This window comes from Balearica regulorum, chromosome 2, assembly GCF_011004875.1.
Source record: "Balearica regulorum gibbericeps isolate bBalReg1 chromosome 2, bBalReg1.pri, whole genome shotgun sequence".
Lineage (NCBI taxonomy): Eukaryota > Metazoa > Chordata > Aves > Gruiformes > Gruidae > Balearica > Balearica regulorum.
Genome location: NC_046185.1, coordinates 64161174 through 64183162, shown reverse-complemented (window position 1 = coordinate 64183162; position 21989 = coordinate 64161174). Strand labels below are relative to the sequence as shown.

Genomic DNA, 21989 nt, shown 5'->3' with positions numbered 1-21989 from the left:
ATAGTTAAAAAAATAGCCTTCACGTGAAGATCCTTTACTGAAATAAATTAATCTGGCACACACAGACAGCAGAGGATATTTCTGAAATATGTATAAACAAAAAAACCACTGTAGGAATACATTACCTACACACCCTCATGCCACACACTCAAAAAAGGTACATGAGCAAAAAAACCTACAAAGTATGAAATTTAAGGATCTGGTAGACATTGATATCATAATTTGATTTGCAGTAGAGATGAACAGTGAGGAGCAGAAGAAATGATGAGAAAGTTGGCGCTCTATTACAAATATTATCCTTAAAACAATCAGACTCAACAGCAAAGGCTGCAATTGTAAAATCAGTTTATGGAGTTTATGCCAGATCACCAAAACAAAAAAGATGAAGGGAAGACTGAACCAGGCAATAAAGATGCTCTAAGGGTTTGGGTGGCCCTACAGAACAAAAAACTGGACTCGATTCCAAAAATTCAACAGTCCAAAATTACTTAAGCCTGTGTCCACCAGGTATGTCAGGCACTGCTGAACTGCTCAATGTCAAGCTTCAAAATGTGTGGAACAGAGAGTGAGATCCGGAGTCCCCAGTTAGGTACTGGTATCTCACATACAATACAGAGAGAAGAAAAAAACCAAACAGCTCCTGCTCACCCCACGGGGGACACCTCCTCAGCTAGAGGAGAAAGACAGCGAGTACACAACCTGAAGACACAGAAAAGGAGAGCTGTTGGGTCTAGCAACCTGGTCAAAAGGAAGAAAAGATTGGCTCTGCTGAGCTACTACCCCACTCTTTACGTCTCACAAATCTGGAGAGCCTTGCTCTTGCACCTACAGCATGCCAGCTGTCCCGGCATCCTGAAGCAAGCATCTAAGCAAAGCCCCCTCCTCCAAACCCACTGGAGCTGCTCAAAAACGTGATGTCCCCTACTTCTGAAAACAGCAGAGCTTCAAGCCTGCACATCTCATGCAGGGATTATAAGTTTTCATGGTGATTCAGTAAAATCCACATTCACTCTAAGAGTATTTTTATTTTTTATGTTAAGAAGCACATAGACACTAAGATGTTCTATTAGAATTTGTTACATTTATTTATGGTTAAAATGTATTAATTACAAAAACAAGTATTGACCAAACATAAGCAAACACATACTAGTTGTTCTACCCTTCAGCTGTTCTTTAGTGGTAAGACCTCAAAAGTGCATTTAGGAGCACTTTGTAGAACTATTCAAACAAATAAGTATCTAAAAGAAAAACCTCAACAACATTGCATTCAATAATAAAGCACATCTTACAAAGTACTGGAATTTGAGGGAGTACTAGTCTTAAAAATGTTCCTTTAAATTACACTTATTGGGAATGACTGGCATGACTGTATTATCTATACATTTTTACATCACTTTATCCAGTCAGCTGACTAAATCATAAAAAAATACAGGACTGAGCTTCAGTTTGACCTGCAGTGACTCCTATATGTATTCTCCAAATTAACACAAGCACTGAATGCTACTAATCTTCAACTTGTAATAACTGATCAAAGAATACTGCCCTGTAATTCACTACAAGCTAAAATCATAGTGCTGAACTGTGCATTTTCAAACAAGTGGTTTATAGCTCTAGATTTAAAATGCAAAGTTTCCATTAGATTTAATAATTAAAATGCATGCTGTGTTATGGTTACATTTGGTGACTGGATTAGTAGTACCCCAACCGAGCTAAACAATGCCTTTTTCCTATTAGAGTTCATATTACCATATTATCTATTTGTTTAAGAAAAGGAAGAAAAAAAGCCCAGCAAGGAAGAAGGAATAAAGAAGAAATATGAATATCAAACACACTGAAAGACAGTGAGGACCAAGACAGCGAAAAGGCCTGTATCAGCAAAATCAACGCTAGCTGAAAGCGGAAAAGATGAAATATCTGTGCATTTAGAGTATGAAAACTTCTTAAAAAGAGGAATATTCTCTATTTGTTAATAAGGGTTCTCATTCAAAGTAAAGGGTTTAAAGCTCAGTCTGTTTTCCTAGAGGGAGTCTCTAGAAATTTAGGGAATACAGACATCACTGTCAAAGAGCAGACTCTCTCAGGCTGTCAACTTCTAAATCAGGGTCTGACTTTACTGGGAAGTGTGAAATTATGTAATTATTTATGCTTGGCAATTCTGATGGTTTAGACAATTCCAGCACTATAACACGTTCCTTTACAAAGAAAAATTACTACTGCAATTTTATTTTAGGGAATATACTATTCTTTTTCTCTGCACTTTCTAGGTGGTTTATTCAAACAAAATTTAAATATTATGTAAAATATTTCTCCTCTCTCAAAACACATCCCATTGGCTTAGAAATGTAATTTACAAGGATGAAAAATAATTTTAGAATAAAATCAAAATGAAACCATGACCACAGTGCCATCAGCTGAAGTTTTCTCACTACTGTCCATTACATTAGGTGTCATCCAAAACTCTGTAATTGAAAGTCTAATGACCTTTGAGTACATATTAACAGATGTATAAATAAAACATTATTTGACCCCATGAAAAGACACACTCCTTACATCTCTGCACTTCCATACAACATTGAAGTATAAGCTTCAGAAATTAACTTTGTTTTCATTTAAAGTATATTTTAATTATCTTGGTATCAGCACTAGATTTGAAGACAGGCTTCTGTTCCTGAAAGCTTGCCTACTACTCCATCTACAGTGGCTGGTGTAACATATTAGCTCTGCTTGTGTGCCGCCTCCTCAGAAACCTATCCCCTGATAGGGTATTTATCTTTTGCATCCAAAATACAAAGGTACCCATTCTCTGACAAAAAAAGTTTCTTCAACGCCATACCCCGAAATACACTGTATTGATAGCAGCAACATCTAAGATCAGGATGATGTGAACAAAGAAAAAGAGCAGGTATCCCTGCAAGTCAACCTCCAGCTGCAAAGCCCAGCATGTTTTTCACCTGGAAACAGAAACCAAGTCATCCAAACAGCGCTGCCAAAGAACACTGTCAGGATTTTACTTGTCTCCTCCAAAGAACTGTCTACTGTACCTAATAACCTTGTACACAAGGAAGATTCCTCAGTTTTGAGAGACGGAGCTCCTTACATCTCATCAGATGTCTGCTTCAGAGCGGCAGAAGGGACACCTCCAACGTCAGACCTACATGAACTTTCTCTTCAGCCTCTTCCTCTCCTTCCTTCCTTCCTCAGGTTGCCATCCCTACTGCAAACTGCTTGGGGAACACGAAGAAAATCAGACTGGCAACAAAGCCTACATACAACCCTCTGCAGATGTCAGAGGCACACACAAAGAAGTCAAAGAAAAAAATTTGTCAAGAATTTTTAAGCTTCCTAGACTTAGAATGGCTCTCAAATTCACAAGTCTGTAGCTTTGACAATTAAGTCTAATCAGAAACAACTGGGAGAAAAAAAAAAGGTTCTTCATACAATATATCTGCAAAGTTCCTCTACCAAAAAGTAGTAACACTGTATTACAAAGTCTCTGCTCAAAAACCAAGCTCTGTTTTTTGGGTTAAGATTTGGACAAAAAAAAATTCTGATTTTATTTCGTTGGTTTTGTATGCACAAATTACAAGATGGAGAGCTTGTGTCAGGTTCTGAGTTTGGTCATTTTGACACAAATTGAAAAAATTAACAGAGATATTCCGATTTATAGTCAGGTAAATGACATCAAATTCTAGTCCCAGGTTTTCTTTCCTTCCTGATTAAATTACATTAATGTACATTCAAAACAAAGCAACTACTGCTAATCCTACTATTTTTTTCAACAGAATAACTTAACTGTTAACAAAACACCACATACACACATAGATGAAGTCATCAGAGTTCTTTCATATGTCTGGCATCTATCTGAAGCCTCACAATAACAAGGTTTATTATAACAATGTTATAGCATGTGGGCATCAGCATATCACCCTAAATGTGGAAAGAAGTGAATCTGCTTCCTATAAGGACCTATAAGCTATTGTTTTTCCCTAAAATACTTTTTATTAACCTGATACGTATATGAGGTATCAAAAACCACAACACACTCGTCTTCTCACTTGGAATGCACCAGGGACAGGCTCAAAACCTAAATATTGCATCTTCACATTGCTAAAAGGTTTGACATAGTATTTATTGCCATATTACCCCTAATTAGAAGTTTAAGCTTGTTAACACGAACAGTTCTTTTCATTTAAGGTAAACAGGAATTATTTTTCCATTGTATAGGTAAAACTTGTAAATAGGACAGCTCATAAATTCTAAGATGAGAGTAACTAGGAAACGATTCATTAAGGCTTGAGTTATAAATTCAAAACATGAAGCGGAACATGCTTAAAGAAGAAGGTTTTATTTTTAAAAGCATTCATTAGGCTCTCATCTCCAAGCCTCAGACTTGTAAATAATTTAAAATGAAAATGCAAACAACACAGAGAAAAAAATCAAATGCAATTCAAATCATTCCATTGTTGTACCAATAAAACTGAAAACAATAGAAAAGAAGTTGGCAGATTTTGAAGACAACATCCTGAAAACATTTTTATGTACTGTATCTTTGAACTTAGATATTACGCTAGCACTGGATCCAATTAAAAAAAATTAGCTCTGACTTATAACAATCAGGCTGTGACCAGTAAAGGATACACATGCGAAACTAGTAATTTTTAGAATTCATTGCACTTTATTGTGCAGCTGCCAAAACAAACAAACAAGCTGCAGCGTATAGATCGTTTTAGATTTATTTTTCCATTTTGACTTTTCAGAAATGTATATCCTATTAACAATTTATATGACTTAAGGTGAGAATCCCCCTCCCCTTAAAGAGTAAGATAAATCTAGGTTTGCCTCACGTGGGGAGCCTTTACATCACTGGAATTGAAAACAGGAAGCAAAGAAGACGAAAGTAACAAATCAAACAGAAAACAAAACACAAGGATCACTGCTGTCCTTGCTGCATATCCGGTATCTCAAATCCAATGTCAATACACCCCTGCAGAAGGCATGATACACGGCAAGGAACTAGGAGAAAGCAACAGTTTGCCTTTACTGAATTTCTGGAGTTTACTACCCTTTTCCCAAGTACTTGGAACAATCCAACTTAAATATAACATATGATTTCACTTAAACATTCAATAGAAGACAAGCAAGCAAGAGGTATTTCTTTCTCCTTGTTAACAGACCACATGAGACTGCAAAATGCAAAATAGCTGTATTTCTGTGCCATGGTTCTCAGGGAGAAAGATGGGCACGTATGCTGGGCATCACACGAATGTTAAGACACGCTCCTCAGAAGCCTTGAGCTTACTGCCCGCACCCCACACAGCGTGCACATGCACTAGTAAATCTGATGCTTCTCGGCCACGCAGGATTTCCTGCGCGGGTGCAGAACGCAAGCTCTAGGCATACAGCAGGCACGCGACTGGGCTGCAGTGCACACACCTTGGAGCCATCACGGTGCTTCCTAGAGGCACCAAACGTGCCAGGCAGCACAGGAGCAGCGAGTCTGATGCTTCCTCACGTGAACTGAGACTGCTAGCTCACCCTGTTCACACTTCTCCCCCGAGCACAGAAGAGGCTGGTGCCAACATGCTACATATCACAGGTACAGGTAAAGTAAGCAAGCCTCCTCCCGCTAAGGCGTGTCTTAAAACGAACTCTGGGTGGACTACCTCATATCTTGATAGCAAATGTGTTCTACTAACTTAAAGGCAAACAAACCCAACCACTAACACACCAAATGGAAATGGACACAGGCCACAGGCTCTTCCAGAGCAAGCTCAAGCTTGAAAACCTGCCTTAAGAGAGAACTCACATGTACAGAAGTATAAAGGCATACCAGAGCCCTTAAGGCCATCCAAATGGCACCAGAACAGTTGGTTTGTCTTTGCTTAAATTACAATTCTTGTCAGGACCTCTGCACTTTCCAAACCTCCTCGGAATGTTTCCTACAGAAATATTTGTATATCATATAACTGTATGGATTCCATAATACAAGTATAATAGAAAAAAAAATTACTATTTGGATTAGTTTTGTTACACATTGTAACCACAGTGAATTTTAAAATTTATATGTACTTTTTAAATCTTTGTACCTATACTTTGAGAGAGACTTCTGAAATACCAAAGATGTGGCTAAGGACAGCAAGAAACTTTAACTACCATGAGACAAAAAAATACCAGATAGGAAAGCATCTATATATATGTCTGTAACAAAACAGTAATCTACTGAGATGTACACAACCAGATCTAGACACTGAAATACTGCATACCCTAGCTACTCTGCATGCCTCCTCCTTGGCCATTACATATGCCACACAAATATGTAACAGCTTGTGTTTTTAGACACAGAAGGGCAGAGGCAATTAAAATTTATGCCTGTACCACTAAGGACCAAAGGAAACTAAGAACATTTGCAGCCTCTCAGCCCAGTTAAATATAACCCACACTGTTACAGACAGTAGTTCAGTAGTAGGCCAGACTACTCAGAAAAAAGGTCAGACTGCTGTAAAACAAACAAACAAAACAAAGCAAAGCAAAGCAAAAAATCAGCAATCAACAACTCTGCTAATGCAGGACTGGAAAGCAGTCATGAGTCACGCAAACAAGCATTTTACTTTTGGAACATCATTACTGCCTGTTTCTAAATGGCAGTCGGGTTAGTCCTTTGTAAAGAAACAGGTGAACTGGCTAACACTGTAATTTTCCTTTTCATATTGAGGAAAGAAGGTAACTGCACTTCTTTCAGATCTAAAGCTATAGATTGCTGCTGTTTTTTAAGTTTTGGACACAACCTTCTTTCATCTTTGTATGTTGAAGAACTGAAATTAAGTAAGAAAACTTCCACATATATTTAACATAAACACCTAGAATGGGCTATAGACTCTTCTGTAACTACAGACCCTTCACTGGCAGATGGCAGAAACAGGATCACCAGAAGTCACAGTTGCAGGGCAGCAAGGCGGGTATGGTTCCCCTGTTTTGAACTCACAACTTCTTTCTGTGAAGCAAAAGATGCCTTTGGAATTTCTGCAGGTGAGAAATTAGAGATTACAAGAAGAAACGTCTTCACATTTTTTGTTTCTTCACTGGTTTTATACACATGGGCTAATAAACTTATTTCAGCTTATGTCTTAGCACAGGCCAAAATGACAAAAATAAAAAAGTACTCAGTTTAGAAGAAAAGTAGGTGTATTTCATTTGAACTTTCACATACTTTTGCGTAATGCCGGAAGAATGTCCACTGCAAAGACAGACAGACCAAAGATTAAACCACTCTGATGTTATCAGACAGATGTCACATGAATTTTGACACCCTGGACCAGGCAACATTTAAGCACTTTCAATCGCCACCTCCCATGCGGTCCCACTCATTAATTCTCTTCAAGATGTCCACGGTTAATCCTATGCCTCTTACTAGCACTAAGCATCACCAGTGAGGTGTACTGCTCATTTCTTGCATGTATTCATGTCCTCCAAGAACTGCTGTCTTTCATTCTGCTCATTCCACTCAAGTCGTTTCGTGCGGGGGGAGCAGGCTGTCGCTGGCCAGGCACTGTATGCAGCTGCCCCTCGGGCGGCTGTGCCACCCCGAGTTAGCAAGGCCAACACAAAACAATACCTTGCTGGGGTAGAAGCATAGCCAAGAGTGCTCCGCTGGCCCACTGTTGACTATTAATCTGTGAAAATGAGAGTATCATTTCTATTTAACTCCTTATACAATAATATATACCTCACAGAATAGAGACCACTATGCCTAGTGCTTTGTGAACAACAGAGCAGCAACTCTTTCCCTGTCACTACAACCTTTGTAAAAAAAAAAAGTTGCTGAAAGAATAGCAGCCACTACATCTGTTCAATCATGTCATCTTGTCTTCCCCCCCCAATCCCTATTTTTGGCAATGTGCTCACTTCAAAATAACCTATACTCCAGGATGTACAATCTAAAAAAGTGAACATAGTAATTTCAAGATGCACCATAATACCGCGCCATTAATTTGAATGAATGACTAGACCAGACATATCTTTAACCAATGTTTTTATTTGATTGATGGATCATCCATCAATGAATTGTCCATCAAGTGTGGCCTTTTTGTTTCCCCAAGAAAGAGAACACTGAAATTCTAAACCATCTTAGGAAATTCAAACGTAGGAGCCGCTCAACAATTCCAGTTCAATCACATTTCATATGCCAATCTGTCTGTAAATTTTAGCTCATGCACAAACCCACAAGTCTGTATATATTCAAAAGATAAAAAAGCCCAATTAGGCGAAGCAAAGCTGGTTTTGTTAACGTTGTGCACACTAATACAAAAATGCTGCTCTTCATTACAAAAGGTTGGGTTTTATGGAGTATTGTAACTGACATCTGCTTCACACAGATTCTTTCTCCAAGTCATGTTTTTCTATAAAAGGAGACAACACAGCTTAAGTTTTAAAAAAGTTTCTGACAAAGAAAACTTTCATGCAAATAAATTAGAATTTTTTGATGCTGTTACTATACAATAGTTCCTACAGAAGAATGATAGTAACGGATTGGCTCAATGTTTTTAACTCAGGTCGTTTGAATTACATTTCCCAAAATGCTAATAAAACTGACATGTTTGAACACACTGAAAAAGTCACAGTCCATCATCATGCTGACACATCAGTGGATTTGACTTTTTTAAAAACGTATGGATTATACAATTACTGCCAGGCTCCATATTTTATATGTAAAAGCTACAATCTGATTATATGTCCATGCTGAAATAATTTATGAAATAAGGTTGGAATGACTGTAATGTTACTTCTATGATGAATGTAACCTGCTGTGAATAGTCTAGGAGATTGCAGGAGAGACCAAACTGAAGCCTGTAATTGTCTTCATCTTTCATGAAGAGGTGTGACCTGGGGAAAATATAGATCCCAACAGCCAAAGCTCCAGCCTCACACAAACATCTTGATTACTCATGTTCTGATACAGGAATGCAAAAAGAAAATTTATAGTCTTCACAGGCCACGCCTTTAGATTATTAAGGTAAGAATCACAGCAAATTACATCCAATGTTTAAATTACATGTTAGTCTATTATTGTTTTGCACCATTGGCAAATAACTCCTGCCACTATTACCCTTGCACTTTTGGGTTCCCATTATTTACTACTCCCTAGGCGTTACCATCATGCTTAGTATGATATAGATGAACAAGAACACAACAAACTGAAGGTCTTGCAAGTCCAACTACACAGAGTGTACAGGAAAACAAGAATTAAAAGTAACTATGCAAATTCTGAGATCACCAATAGCTACAACATACAGATCACAAATTAGATGTTTTTTCCTTTTCTTTCTCCTTAGCTTACACTACATTTAAGATGAACATTGTGGTTCACAGACCATACTATCTGAAGGAGCAACAGGAAATTTGTCGTAACAAGTCAAGTCAAATGAGATAATAACCTATCCCTCAAAGGCCACCTAAAACTGTTACTTTCAGTTTAATGATCTTTTCCATTGAAGATGCACCCCTCGTTAGAAATATATTAAGAAATTGTGATGTTATTTATGTGAATTCGCTTTGCTTCATGCAATCTGACAACTGCTCTCGAAGTCCACTAACTTCCTAGAGACGACAAAACCATGTTGAAAAATCGCAAGACTGTGAGAGTGCAGAAGGTGACCGTGACTCAGACAGCTCTGTTCAGCAATTTAAGCAGAGTAAGGGGAAAACGGCTACAACTGGGCCTTTTAACACTTGTAAGGACTGCTTACAAAGCTCCTGCAGCCGCATGCGTTGTCACTCACTGCCAGCTGCACTTCTCAAGCTCATCCACACTTAGGCTACAACGACCTTCGGGAAAGTAAGAAAAAGTAGGGTTTGAGCAGCAAAAAGCTTTCGGGGCAGAGCTGAACCAGGGCAAAAGTCACGTCTTCCTGGCTGTAACCCTTCGACGCCACAGGCCGCAGCTCAGCCCCGCGCCGGGCCGTGGGGACAAGATCCGGCCCCCGCCCCAACCAACCCCCACCCCGCTGCGCCTGCGCAGACGCCGCACTGGTAGCGCTCACGCACACGCGCAGCGGTTAAAGGGCGCTGTCCGGTACCGTCCCCGTGGGGCGCCAGGTGACGAAGCCAGCGCCCTCCGCCGGTGTCCGCTCTTCCCCCCCCCCCCCATTTACCCACCCGGTGAGGGAGGTGCGGGCAGCGGCCACGGGCGCCACGGCCCCGCCCGGCCTCACAGCCTGCGCATGCGCAGCAGCCTCGGCGAGCCCTGCCGCGGGGCGGGGGGGGGGAGGCGCCCCCACAGCACGCACCAGCCGGAGCCGCAACTCAGCCTGCCGGGGCGCGCGCCCCTGCCCGCCCCCCGCAGCTCGCAAGAGCGCCCCTGCCCCGCCCGGCTCTTCCCCGCTCCCCCTGCCCGTCCCTGCGGCACAGCGGAAGGGAAGAGCCGCGGGCCGGACCGGCTGAGGCAGCCAATGGGCGCGCGGGGCGTTCTTCCCGCCCTCGGCGCCGCGGCCACTCGGCGGGCAGCGGGGGAGGAACGAGGGACGGGATTGGCTCGGCGGAGCGCTGCTGGCCGCCCGCCCACCAGGACCAAAAAAACGACGGTAGCACAGAGGCCCAAAAAGCCCGAGGGGAGACGTTGGCCCAGCTACCGGCCAACCGCGGCCCCAGGGCCCTATAAGCCTCCCCCGCGAGGGTGTGAAGCGGCAGCTCGGCCCGCGCCGCCGAGCAGGGGGGCGAAACGGCTGCGTCCCGTCCGGCAACGCTTACCGCGTGGGGGGAGCCGTCCGCCTCCGCTTGTGATGATCTTGGTCACAAGTGGCGCGCCGTAGATTTGCCGTTTTGCGTCACGCCCAGAGTGAGGCGCGCAGGGAGGGAGGCGGGCGAGGCCCGCTCACGTGATGCGGCGCCGGGGCGGGAGACAGGCGCCGCTTGAGCGCCTGGACTCGCGTGCAGCCGGCGGGCGTGAGGGGCTGTGCCTAACGGCCGCCGCGCGGGGAGCGGGGCGGGAGCGCGCTGCCGCCATCTTCCCCTGGCCGGGCCTGGCGGCGGCGGGAGCGCTGGTGCGCTGGGGCTGTACCTGTCTCCTGCTGCTGCCCTATCCACCCGGTTCCCTCGCCAGGAAGGGCCCGGGAGACAGGCTCCGTGGTGCTGAGGGGAGGACGAAGCCCCGAGGGGTTGCCTGGGGTTGGCGCTGACCCTCCTGGCTGAGGGTGGGCGAAGCAGTGAGGCGCCGGGTCCCGGGCGGACGAAGGCAGGCGGCGCTGGCAGGACCCAGCAGATGCGGCGTTTGAAGTGCTCAAAACCGCATCTTTATTTGCGCCTGGCATAGCCTTGTGTACGTGTGGCCTCTGCCACGGCAGCTCCTGGCGCTGGATTGCAGGATTATAAGCTTGTGTCATGCAGGGGTGTGCATAAACTGGTGTTCTGGGTCTCGCTCGGCATGGGCAGTGAGGGGCTAATGAGAATTGGTGAGAATTGGTGCTAATCCATGGGACAGGTGTCTAAGAAGGAGTGGGAAAGAATTAAGTAGATGAGATGGTGCGTGGTAGTTATTCACTAAGGTTATCATTTGAGGGTGATAGAAGCTGTCCAAGCTGTACTTCAAATACTTTTTTTAGAAGATGCAGTTCAAGAAGGGAAACGGCTGGGTGGAGGGGAGGGGGGAGGCGAGGCAGGCCATTTGTAAAACATCTTATGTGTTGTAAGCTCATAAAGAAACCATAATATTGAAACACTTCATATTCTTTCCCCCTTTCTCAAGCTAAGTCATATGATTAGTATAATACTAACATTAAATTGTGATCTAAAGAGTCTTGAGATCTGTGGAGGAATGCAGTTGCTTCTGACTTTGAAAATGCAGGTTTACTGTTTATGTTCTTACTGCACAATATTTTTTAGTCGATAGAATATCTTAGTTAAACAACATTTAGCATTCTTCAAGGCCATCACGGGGAGTTGTCAGGAGGAGAGAACACCCCATTGTGAATATGTTTGGAGTTCACTGACTTTTTTTCCAATCATACAGTGTGTAAAAGGCACAGTCAGGCTTACTAATTAGGCCTAACAGCTTAGTGTTTCATGTAACCAATTAGTCATTGCCTAATCTGTTAGCCTTATGACACAGTACTGCATGTTCTGGAGTGGGTTGTAAAGACTAAGAGTGGTTTGAAGATGAGTGGTCACTACAGCCTGAGCTGTTCATCGAATGAAAATAGCCCAGATGAATGACCAGAGTCTTGGTAAAGATTGAAATGAATGAAAAAGGTTTAAAACATATGAGTATCAGTAGATAAAGTATCACACAGAACACAGGTAGCAGAAGGATATCTTTTTGTCTAGTACCTCAGGGTTATAGTACATATTTTAATTGTCCTCTGTATAAAAACATCTACACAGGGTAAAACACCTTAATTTTGTAGTAGAGATAATCTTTGGCTACATATATATTTACCTGTATAAGAACTTCAATAGGTTATGGAAAGATGACAGAAACCATCGGCAGTTTTAAGAACTATCTGATTAAGAACAGTCTAATTGTTCTTGCTATTTTTCAGCATGAGAAAATAGGTAAAACAACCATTTGATGTCCCTCAAGCTCAGTGTCTCTGCAGTTTACAAATTCCTTTTATATGCCTAAGAATTTTTGTCGGTCTGGGCCTGAAGTAACACCTGTATTTAAATATTTGTAGTATCCAGGTCAGCATGCCTGGTCCATCAGTTCTTTCATCATCTCCTTGCTAAGGGGGAACATACTGGGGTAGAAGGCATGATCATGAGAGCTGGAGTTTTGTAAATTGAAAGATTTCTAAAAGATTGAGAGGCAACATTTTTTAGGAATAGCCTGAAGAGGGAGCCATTGGTATAGTAGAAGCAACAATTAAGGCAGAATTGCTATTAATAAAAGAAAAAGTATATCTGGAACAAAAATATTTTTTGTAATTTTCAGTTTTATTAAATGTTTACAGACATGCCAACATTTAATGTTCTGATTTATAATTTTAAACTCATGCTGAAAATACAGCTGCTTGTTCTTTTTTTCTGAAATATTTATACTAATTAAAACACATTAAAATGCAGACTAAGTTAATGATTAATTAGTAAAGCATTAATTAGTTAATAGATTAGTTTATAAATGGATTGCAAACATAGAATGTATTTATTTTCTAACAGAATATGATGTTAGGATGATTCTGCAGTTGCTATATTTCTTCCACACAAAAAGACCGATTTCACTAGAAATGTTGCTCGTTTAAAAAAAATAATGCCAGCTCCTTACTTAGCTGTGTAGCTGAAAACTCTGTCTACCTTCCTCCTTAATATTCCATGTTTGTTCATGTACAGGACACACACCTTTGTGATTATTATTACCAGAAGTCAGGCATTTAGCGGGATAAAGGCAGTCACAATAATCATACTTACCAACTCTGAGCTATGGGTTTTCTTGCACATGAAATTTGTTCAGAAAAATAACCCCATGACTTGATGATGGTCATGTGAGTAATGTCTCTGACAGGCCCTCCACAGGACACCACGTAGTGTCTACAGGGTAGTCAAGCAGTTGACAGCATTGTCCATAAGAGCTTCTTGGCCACCATTACCTTTTTCCAGAGTAGCAAGTTTTTTAAGAAAATCTGCATAGATCTTTATTCTGACAATGCAATTGCACCTGTAAGAAAACATCAAACAGAATAATTAGGATGTAAACACCAAAAAACTTTTTTAATGTCAGTTACTTATGCATATATACACATGTATACCTTTTTTAATGAAAAATATTTTCCCCATAGGCAGTTAAGCTTTGAAAAGCCTTATCAAGTGGTGGCTTTTCGTTCAGTTGAAAAGTGGGACTAAATGTTTTTCTCAGTTTTTTCTTGGTGGGGGGTTTTTGTTTTGTTTTCAGTGGAGTGCGTGAATTATTGGGTGAAATCTTACTCCATGTATATTGGTGACTGAACAAAAGGGCCTCGCTGTTCCCTTCTGGTTCCCTTAAGTGAACACTCTAATAAGTTAATGAGATAAATGTATACATTCTTAGATAATCAAACTGAAAGACGTGCTAGTCTGAACCATGTGCTACTGTGCTGCACAAAAAAAAATAAATCACAGATAGGCCTTGAAAAACAGAACAGTATGCTTAGGGGTTTGTAAGGTACTTGGGCGATGACTGCTGGAAGTGCCAAGGTTTGTGATGGAGGGAGCAAAATGCAATACTCCAGGTTGACGGCTCTGCTGCTGCATGCTGTTCAAAGTGATGCAATTCGCCATAGATGTGTGATGTCACTCCCTCGCTTAACACTGGCACAGCACTGGTGTGATTCATGGGTGAGCTGGTTCTGGGCGCTGCCTCTGCAGAACGGCAACCCCGGGGAAAAACACGGGTGGCGTTCTGGCTGGCTCGGCAGCTTCGCGACGGGGCCAGGCAACCACCAGCACCGTGCTTTAGCTGGGGCTGGCTAAGGCAAGATGGCAGCAGCTCCAACACAGGTTTGTCAGAAGCTGCCATGGGGCTGTCCCTGCGGATGGGTGGGAACCAGACCGGCATTTCAGTCCCCACCCCCCCTCCGTAAAAATCCGTAAAAAGGGATTGGGAGCGAGCCAGGGAGCCAACACGCCTCCGCTCGGCCTGCTCCATAACATCGCGGCCATGCTAGCCCTGGAAACCAGGGGAGCTGCGGCCGCGTCAGGGCACGACTGCGTCTTTCTGCTGTGACGCGTCAGCAAGGTCATGCTGCCTCTGGCACCCACGCTCGCTCCTTCCCTAAAGGTTGCGCCTGCTTACTCACTATAGGTTATCCTGCGAGTGTGCAGCCCTGGTGTGCCAAGTAACTTGTTCGAAGTGCAGTTACCTGTTTTTTACATGAGCAAAATGCTCACCCACTGCTAGGTACCTTTTGTTAAACTTCTCTGTTTTCATGTAGACAACCTCAAGTAAACAAGTCAAAATGTGAGAAAAATTATGTGGTTTCCCAGCTTCTCCTGTTACTATAACTGCAGTATAAATGTTTGAGAAAAATGAGAATGAATGCATGCAGGCTTTAATGAATGCTTAGAAGGGATCTGTTTGAATTTCTTATTTCAGAAAATCTAGAAAAAGGAAACTCTAAGCAGCTTCAAAAGAAGGAAATAATAGATTTTTTTTTCAATGAAAAATACTATTTATAGCAGTTTGTTTGCATGTAGATGTTATAATAATTTGAAAAAAACCAGGGTAGTGCTTGAAGTTCTCCCCCTTATCCTAAGACTAAGAGTCACGAATTCTAACAGAAGAGGGTAATGGTGCCTGCAAATCCTCTGGTGTGGCTGATGAGAAGCATCATCAGGGCCTGCACTTGTGAGTAACTTTACAGGCTTTCTATTGAGCTCTAGAAGAAATGAAACAACTGGCCTTGTTCCATCTTGGTTCCAAATGCAAGGAACAATGTGTGCCTTAGGAGAAGTGAAGCTGAATTTCTACAGGCTTAATGTTTATCCTTTCTGCTTCTGTATTTGGATAACTGAAGACATAATTGTAGCAAAGGCAATATTTATGTGGAATTTTCAAGCCCATTTTTTCTAGTGAAATTATCATCTGATGTTACTGACAGCTTAAGAAGTTACCACTAGAGTGTATTTATCTTTAAAGTGCTGATCCTACAAATGGCCGCACAACCGATCCCTGAACCCTGCAACAGAGAACCACAGGAGCCATGGGTGTCTGTGCGCTGAGAGGTGTCTTCACAGAAGCACTTGAGGAGTCATAGAATCACAGAATGGTTGGGGTTGGAAGGGACCTCAAAGATCATCTAGTTCCACCCCCCCTGCCATGGGCAGGGACACCCTCCACTAGACCACGCTGCCCAAAGCCCCATCCAACCTGGCCTTGAACACTTCCAGGGAGGGGGCAGCCACAGCTTCTCTGGGCAACCTGTTCCAGTGCCTCACCACCTTCATAGTAAAGAATTTCATTCTAACATCTAATCTAAATCGACCCTCCTTCAGCTTGAACCCATTACCCCTGGTCCTGTCACTACACTCCCTCATAAACAGTCCCTCTCCATCTTCCCTGTAGGCCCCTTCAGGTACTGGAAGGCCACAATTAGATCTCCCCGGAGCCTCCTTTTCTCCAGGCTGAACAACCCCAACTCTCTCAGCCTGTCCTCACAGGAGAGGTGCTCCAGCCCTCTGATCAGCTTTGTGGCCCTCCTCTGGACTCACTCCAACAGCTCCATGTCTCTCCTGTACTGGGGCCCCCAGAGCTGGACGCAGTACTCCAGGTGGGGTCTCACAAGAGCGGAGTAGAGGGGCAGGATCACCTCCCTCGACCTGCTGGTCACACCTCTTTTGATGCAGCCCAGGACACGGTTGGCTTTCTGGGCTGCAAGCGCACACTGCCGGCTCATGTTGAGCTTCTCACGTCAGACATGATCTTTAATCAGATACTGGATAATCTTGAGTTATGTTCCTCTAAAGCCAAGTTACAGTACAGCTGAGAAGTGGTAAGAAAAGTGTGTAACAATTGTGTGTAACAATTACGATACGCAGAAGTCTAGAACAGACTAGACAGCCGGTCTAGTCAACTGGCTATCTACTTGATACCACAGTAGTCAATATGACAAAAATAAATAGTAATAAATTATGATATAAAGCAATTGTATATAAGTATAAACAATTAAAATGTTTTGCATACACAGTACAAAACATGCAAACAAGTGGCGTCACATGTTTCTATGAGTATGGTTTTTTAGATACAAATATCAGTATGAGTGTAACAATAAATCAGATCTTTTTCTTTTCCTTGCTGCCAGACACTGAAGTTACTTGAATGAAACAACTGGATTTTTGACCCATGGACACTGCCTTTGAAGTCTTCAGGCTCTTCCATTCAGAAAATTCCATTTTCAGATAGACACCACCTTGAGACAATTGGGGGTAAAGATTAATTTATTTTTCCTGGGCCCATATGCTTCTGTGTGCACATTGCAGTGGCAACTCGGCAAAGGCACCCCAGGCTGTCATTGCTAATTTGTTCACCGTTGACGAAGCTAGCACAACATCTCTTTGTTGTGGTTTTGTTTCTTTAAAATGTATTTTCTTTCATTCCACTGCTTTTCAATAAAAAGTGGACTATATAACTAACTTTCAGTATCCAGAACCGAAAAGAAACGGCTTGGGAAAGGATGTGCTTGCCAGATCTTAGTGGTCCTGCCACTGTGACTAACTGAAACTGCATCATTTGAAGCAGTCGCTGGAGTGTCAGGGTTGGTGCCAAATTGGTGATGTTAACCCCGCATACAGAATTTGCTGTCCTGTCAGGAGGGCAATGATGCACAGGAGCCAAGTAAAGCAGTCCTAACTCTCAAATTTATAAGTGTAAAAAAAGTGTGATACAAACTTAAATAAAATACATATGAGGGTTCTGCCACCACTTGTTTCTTCACACCAGAGGGCTGCATGTCAGGAGCGTGTCATGTCGAATATTTTCCAGTTCCTATTACAGAGATTTCAGTTTCAATTCTAAGTTCAGGGGGAAAAAACCCCAACAACAAACAAAAGAATAAATCCCCTTCAGCTCCACAAATAAAAAGTCATGGCTAGCATGATCTTTGAATTATTCTTACAGATATAAAAAAATAATAGAGAAAATTGTAACTGCATCTAAAGGATGGGGAACATGCAATTGACTGGCACTTCATGTTTTTTGACAGTGAGATATCACTGAAATGATTTTGCAACAGGTAGCAACATCAGTATTATTCACGCATATGTACCCAATGTCTGGTTTCTTTTCAGTACGGCTGTATACAAGTCTGTCTGGAGCCTGACAATGCCAAACCTCCAAGGATTTGGTTTTATTGTACTGTGGTTTTTTTTAACAAAAAGGTAATTCATTGCAGTAAAGTGAAAGAGATTAATTTATTACCCTGTATTGTCTGTTATGTGTGAAGATGTCCAGCTTGCCAGTATTTACAGCTCTGCCACTGTATAATTAATCTCTCGCAAACCCACAAAGCAAGTTTGTGAAAGACAAATATCTCAAATATAAACATTAACTCTGGTACATTATGCATCAATACATTAACTTTAAGATTTAATGTGGTATCAGATCAGAAAAGAACTTGCAAAGAAAGTCACGCAACATGAAATACAGATTTAATCCTTATTTTTCATCTTCACTTGAAGTCAGCATCTCATCCACCTGGCACGTGCATCCAAGTCCTGTTAGAGCTACATCCACTGAAATAAGAACGTGTGTCAACTGTCAGCTTTACGGGAAGCATTTCCTAGTTACGCACTGAAGTTGTCAAATGCTCATCGGGTAAGGAACACGACCGTTTGTCCTTGCTGTCAGGACACACCTTGTGCAGTGTGTACTTTAAGCAATGTTTTGTTGGGTTTTTTTCCCCTCCCAAGGGTAAGGTTTCTTAGCAAATAGAATCCAAATTCAATGCCTAGTTACGTTTTTGCAAGCATTTACACATCTATTTAAGTCCACAAAGAAACACAGCTGTTGTTCCTGCCTTGAAGAGTAAGAAAATGTGGTAAGTTTCACGCAAAGAACCTGGGAGGAATTACATAAGAAAATGCAAGCATGCTTTCCGAGAGCATTTGCAATTTTTAAAATTCTGTGAGAGTAGATAAAGTAACGAGGAACCGCCTCTATCACCCTCCGTCTCAAACAACTCATTCCATGTGGGTTGCAGGATCAGCTGAAAAGCTTTGCAGGAGCTACTGATCCTCAGGCAGGGCTGGAAAGCCCCATTATGACAGTCGGTGGCTCTTCCGTGCACCTCCTTAGAAAGTAATGGAGATATCCAAATGACTTCTGAGTGACTTGAGAAAGAAGATTCCCACCCGGTTCAAGCTCACATCTCAGTTGAAAAAAATATACAAAGAGCTTGCAAAATTGTATACCTCCATGCTTGCATTGTTAGCAGGTCAGTTTGAATTTCCTGGTTTATTTTTATGTAATCTAATGTAGTGATGTTGCAGGAAAAACATTTTCTATATGCTTGTAAAAATGACCTGTAACGTGAAGGTGTTCTTCATACATGTTTCCGAAGAATGCAAGTGAGAAGATCACTGAAATATTTGGCAGTAGAGTTATGTAGACAAAAATGCACTCTATTAAGGAACTGTTCATATTTTTCTACTCATATATTTCTATTTAAAATGTTTATATAATGATTTACCTCTTAAAGGACAGGATATGTCTGCAGCTCAAAATACAGACATATATGAACATATATGGAGTTGGTCTCTATGATCCTTATGGGTCCCTTGCAACTCTAGAGATTCTATGATTCTATGATACAAGGTATACATTCAAAAATCAATTAAGCTTCACCTTAGGGCAATAAGTATTGGCCAAGCGCCACACATTTTTCCCTGTAAGAGAGTAACGTGCACCGAAACTATGGTAACGCCTGCAATTCTGACCAATTCCAGAGTCAGCATCTTTCTAGAGGAGAAGTCTTCTAAAAACAGATGTATTTGAGAAAGCAAGTGAAAAGGAGAAGGGGTGAGAAACTGCAAATGCTTTTTTAGTATCTTTCTTAGAAAAATCCCATGGTGGAAAATAGCTGGCAGTGAGCGTTTTGGTTAGCAGAGGGGACAGACTCTGGGGGGAGGTGAGAACAAGGGTGTGCAGTTCCATACACTTACCCATAGGCATTTTGCACACACCGGCACCCCTCACACCCTAGCGATGAGCAACACGGAGATGAGCCAGGGAGACTAAACAGCATCTATGAAATAAGAAGATCATGTTCAGGATGTTTTTGGTGCATCAGTATTTTAACTTTGCACGTTACTCACAGGTGGCAGTTTCCAGCATGAACAAGGGGACTGTGGCTCCTCGCTGGCACCGGCTCCAGTGGGACCAGTAACGGCACAGTTGCACAGTCTTCCCTGTCCAAACATGGACTATGGACATCCTTAACTAGCAAGGAATTTTATAACTTTTTGTCAAACAAGCTAAATGCCATATTCTGCAAGGAATAACTAGCAGGAGTCAAAGTCAAGCTTCTTTCAGTAATGTTACTGAAAACAATAACTACGTGAGTAAGCCTAATCTTCCACTTTCACAGGCTAAGCAGATGGTGACCTGATTAGTTCTCAGTCTCAGGAGGCTGCTCATCTCTCTATGCCTTCAGCTCCTAGTGTCAGCATCTTATTATTTTACTTATTCTCCATGATTTTAGCTGACTGCCACCTTTCTTTAGTCTTGTCTTTTGAGACATTACTGAAGGATTACAAAGTCTATTTATCTAATAAAAAAAAGCCCAAACCCAGACAACTTTCACACTTAAGCCCACTGATTTTAAATGGAAATTAAAATCTTCCAATTCCTTCTTTCACATTAGTAATCAATAGGAAAATATGGCCCCACCCTTAAGCGTTTGATTCCCTACAACACCGATGTCCAGCCTACAGCAGGGAGGACTTGGGAAGATGTTCCAGGGAGACAGGCAGAGCTCAATCTGTAGGCGCCCAGGGCTCTTAGAGGTGCTGTGGGGTGCCGCATTTGGCCGGCTGCCACTCCACCGGCAGTGTTCACACAGGGCTTGAGTTGTGTCTGCCATCCCTGGGGCATATTTCTCAGGTACTGCTGGGCATCCCCAGTGCAATTAGGCATCCAAGTGTTGATACTTGGATCAAGCTCTCAAAGGTCTAGATGCTGCTGTTGGACATCCCCACAAAGTTGTTTTCTTACTACCTGGGTAGGTTTAAGCATCCTCCTATATGATTATACAGAATATGATATGTGAAACACATGGTACTTAGGTTTCGCTGTGAAGAGGTACCCTGGAATAAACAGAAATTAACACTAGACCTTTATCACTGTGTAAAAATTAGTCTAGAATAAAATTTAACCAGTCCAATTTACACTGAAAAGTCACCTCTTTTTGATGTCCCTTTTCTGTGACTTTGTGTAAACTGTGCTAGTAAACATATGGTATCATTTGTAATTTGAACTTGTAGCACTATTAACAACAATTTTGCTCTGACATGGGATATGGCATATCTAGAATAAGGCTAACAAATAGAAGCAAACTTGAATCCTATTTCTATCCTAGCCGAAACCAGGACACAATATTATTTTGGCATTACCTTTAACTTACCATGGCAACAAATAGCTATTAATGCATCCAAGAAGTAACATTGCTAGAAATGGTGTGTAACAATACAGACCTTAGAAAAATGCACACCAATTTTTTTAATTTTCTTTTTTTTCAGAAGGCTAATGAGATGCTGCAGAAAAAAAGAAAAAGACAGGTTGACTAATGGATACCCTGTCTTGATCTAAGAGGAAAAGAGTAGCTCTGGAAACCCCTGTGGGCGGGAGTGGCTTCCCCAGTGCTTGCTTTCATGGCCAGGAGAACCTGAAATGGAAATTCTCTGCTATTTCTCTCTTCTGGGACTGAAGGAGGTGTGAAGATGGGCTGCATAACTCACTGATTTCACGCACATGGTTTTAACTTGACAGTAAGAGGCTGTTTCAGAACAGAACCTTATTTCAGTGCAATGCTCTGATGATAGTGCCTGTGCTTATAAAATGACGCTGTCTTTGTTGACTTTGCATTTTATTTGGCGTTCCAAAGAGCGACAGAAAAACCTACGTATAGCATAAGTCCACCTTCAGTTGCACTTCTTAATGTTGTGGAACCCATAGACAGCATGGAATACAGTGTTTTCCAAAGCAGTTCTATTCCTAGAAACACAGCCTCCATAACCCTTGCATGTGGAGATCTGCCACCTCCACCATCTCACCAGGCTTTCTACTCTTTTGCCAAAAGGGTCATGTTTATGAGCAGCTTTCAGTGACGGCTGATGTCACTTTGTAAAACCACTGCAAACCAGGAGATTACAAATGATGTTTTATGTCAACTGTATGTCCTTAAATACTTCAGCAAAATTCCATCTTTTAGCTTTACGGACCAATAGCTTTTAGGCACGGACCGATCTGCCCTGAGTCCTGTGCAGGTGCCGGAGTGCTCTCCCCTGCAGCGTTCCTCACTGTGCTGGTTCCTAAA

At 42.0% G+C, this 21989-nt stretch overlaps 1 protein-coding gene across 4 annotated transcripts in view; it reads right to left on the bottom strand.

Annotated features, from left to right (window-relative positions):
- Positions 1-10851, bottom strand: part of ZNF407 (zinc finger protein 407) — a 348756-nt gene extending 337905 nt beyond the window's left edge. The window contains exons 1-2 of one of the 4 annotated variants that reach the window (XM_075744552.1): positions 10744-10798; positions 3098-3221 (exon numbers count right to left, since the gene is read on the bottom strand). Coding sequence is in view for 1 of the 4 variants with exons in the window: in XM_075744549.1 (XP_075600664.1) it covers positions 9744-9762 (19 nt within the window). In the remaining 3 variants the exon portion in view is untranslated. Of the gene's footprint in view, positions 1-3097; positions 3222-9743; positions 10348-10743 lie in introns of those variants that run through there. The other 3 variants (XM_075744551.1, XM_075744553.1, XM_075744549.1) reach the window with 3 other exon arrangements.
- Between the last annotated feature and the right edge of the window lie 11138 nt (positions 10852-21989).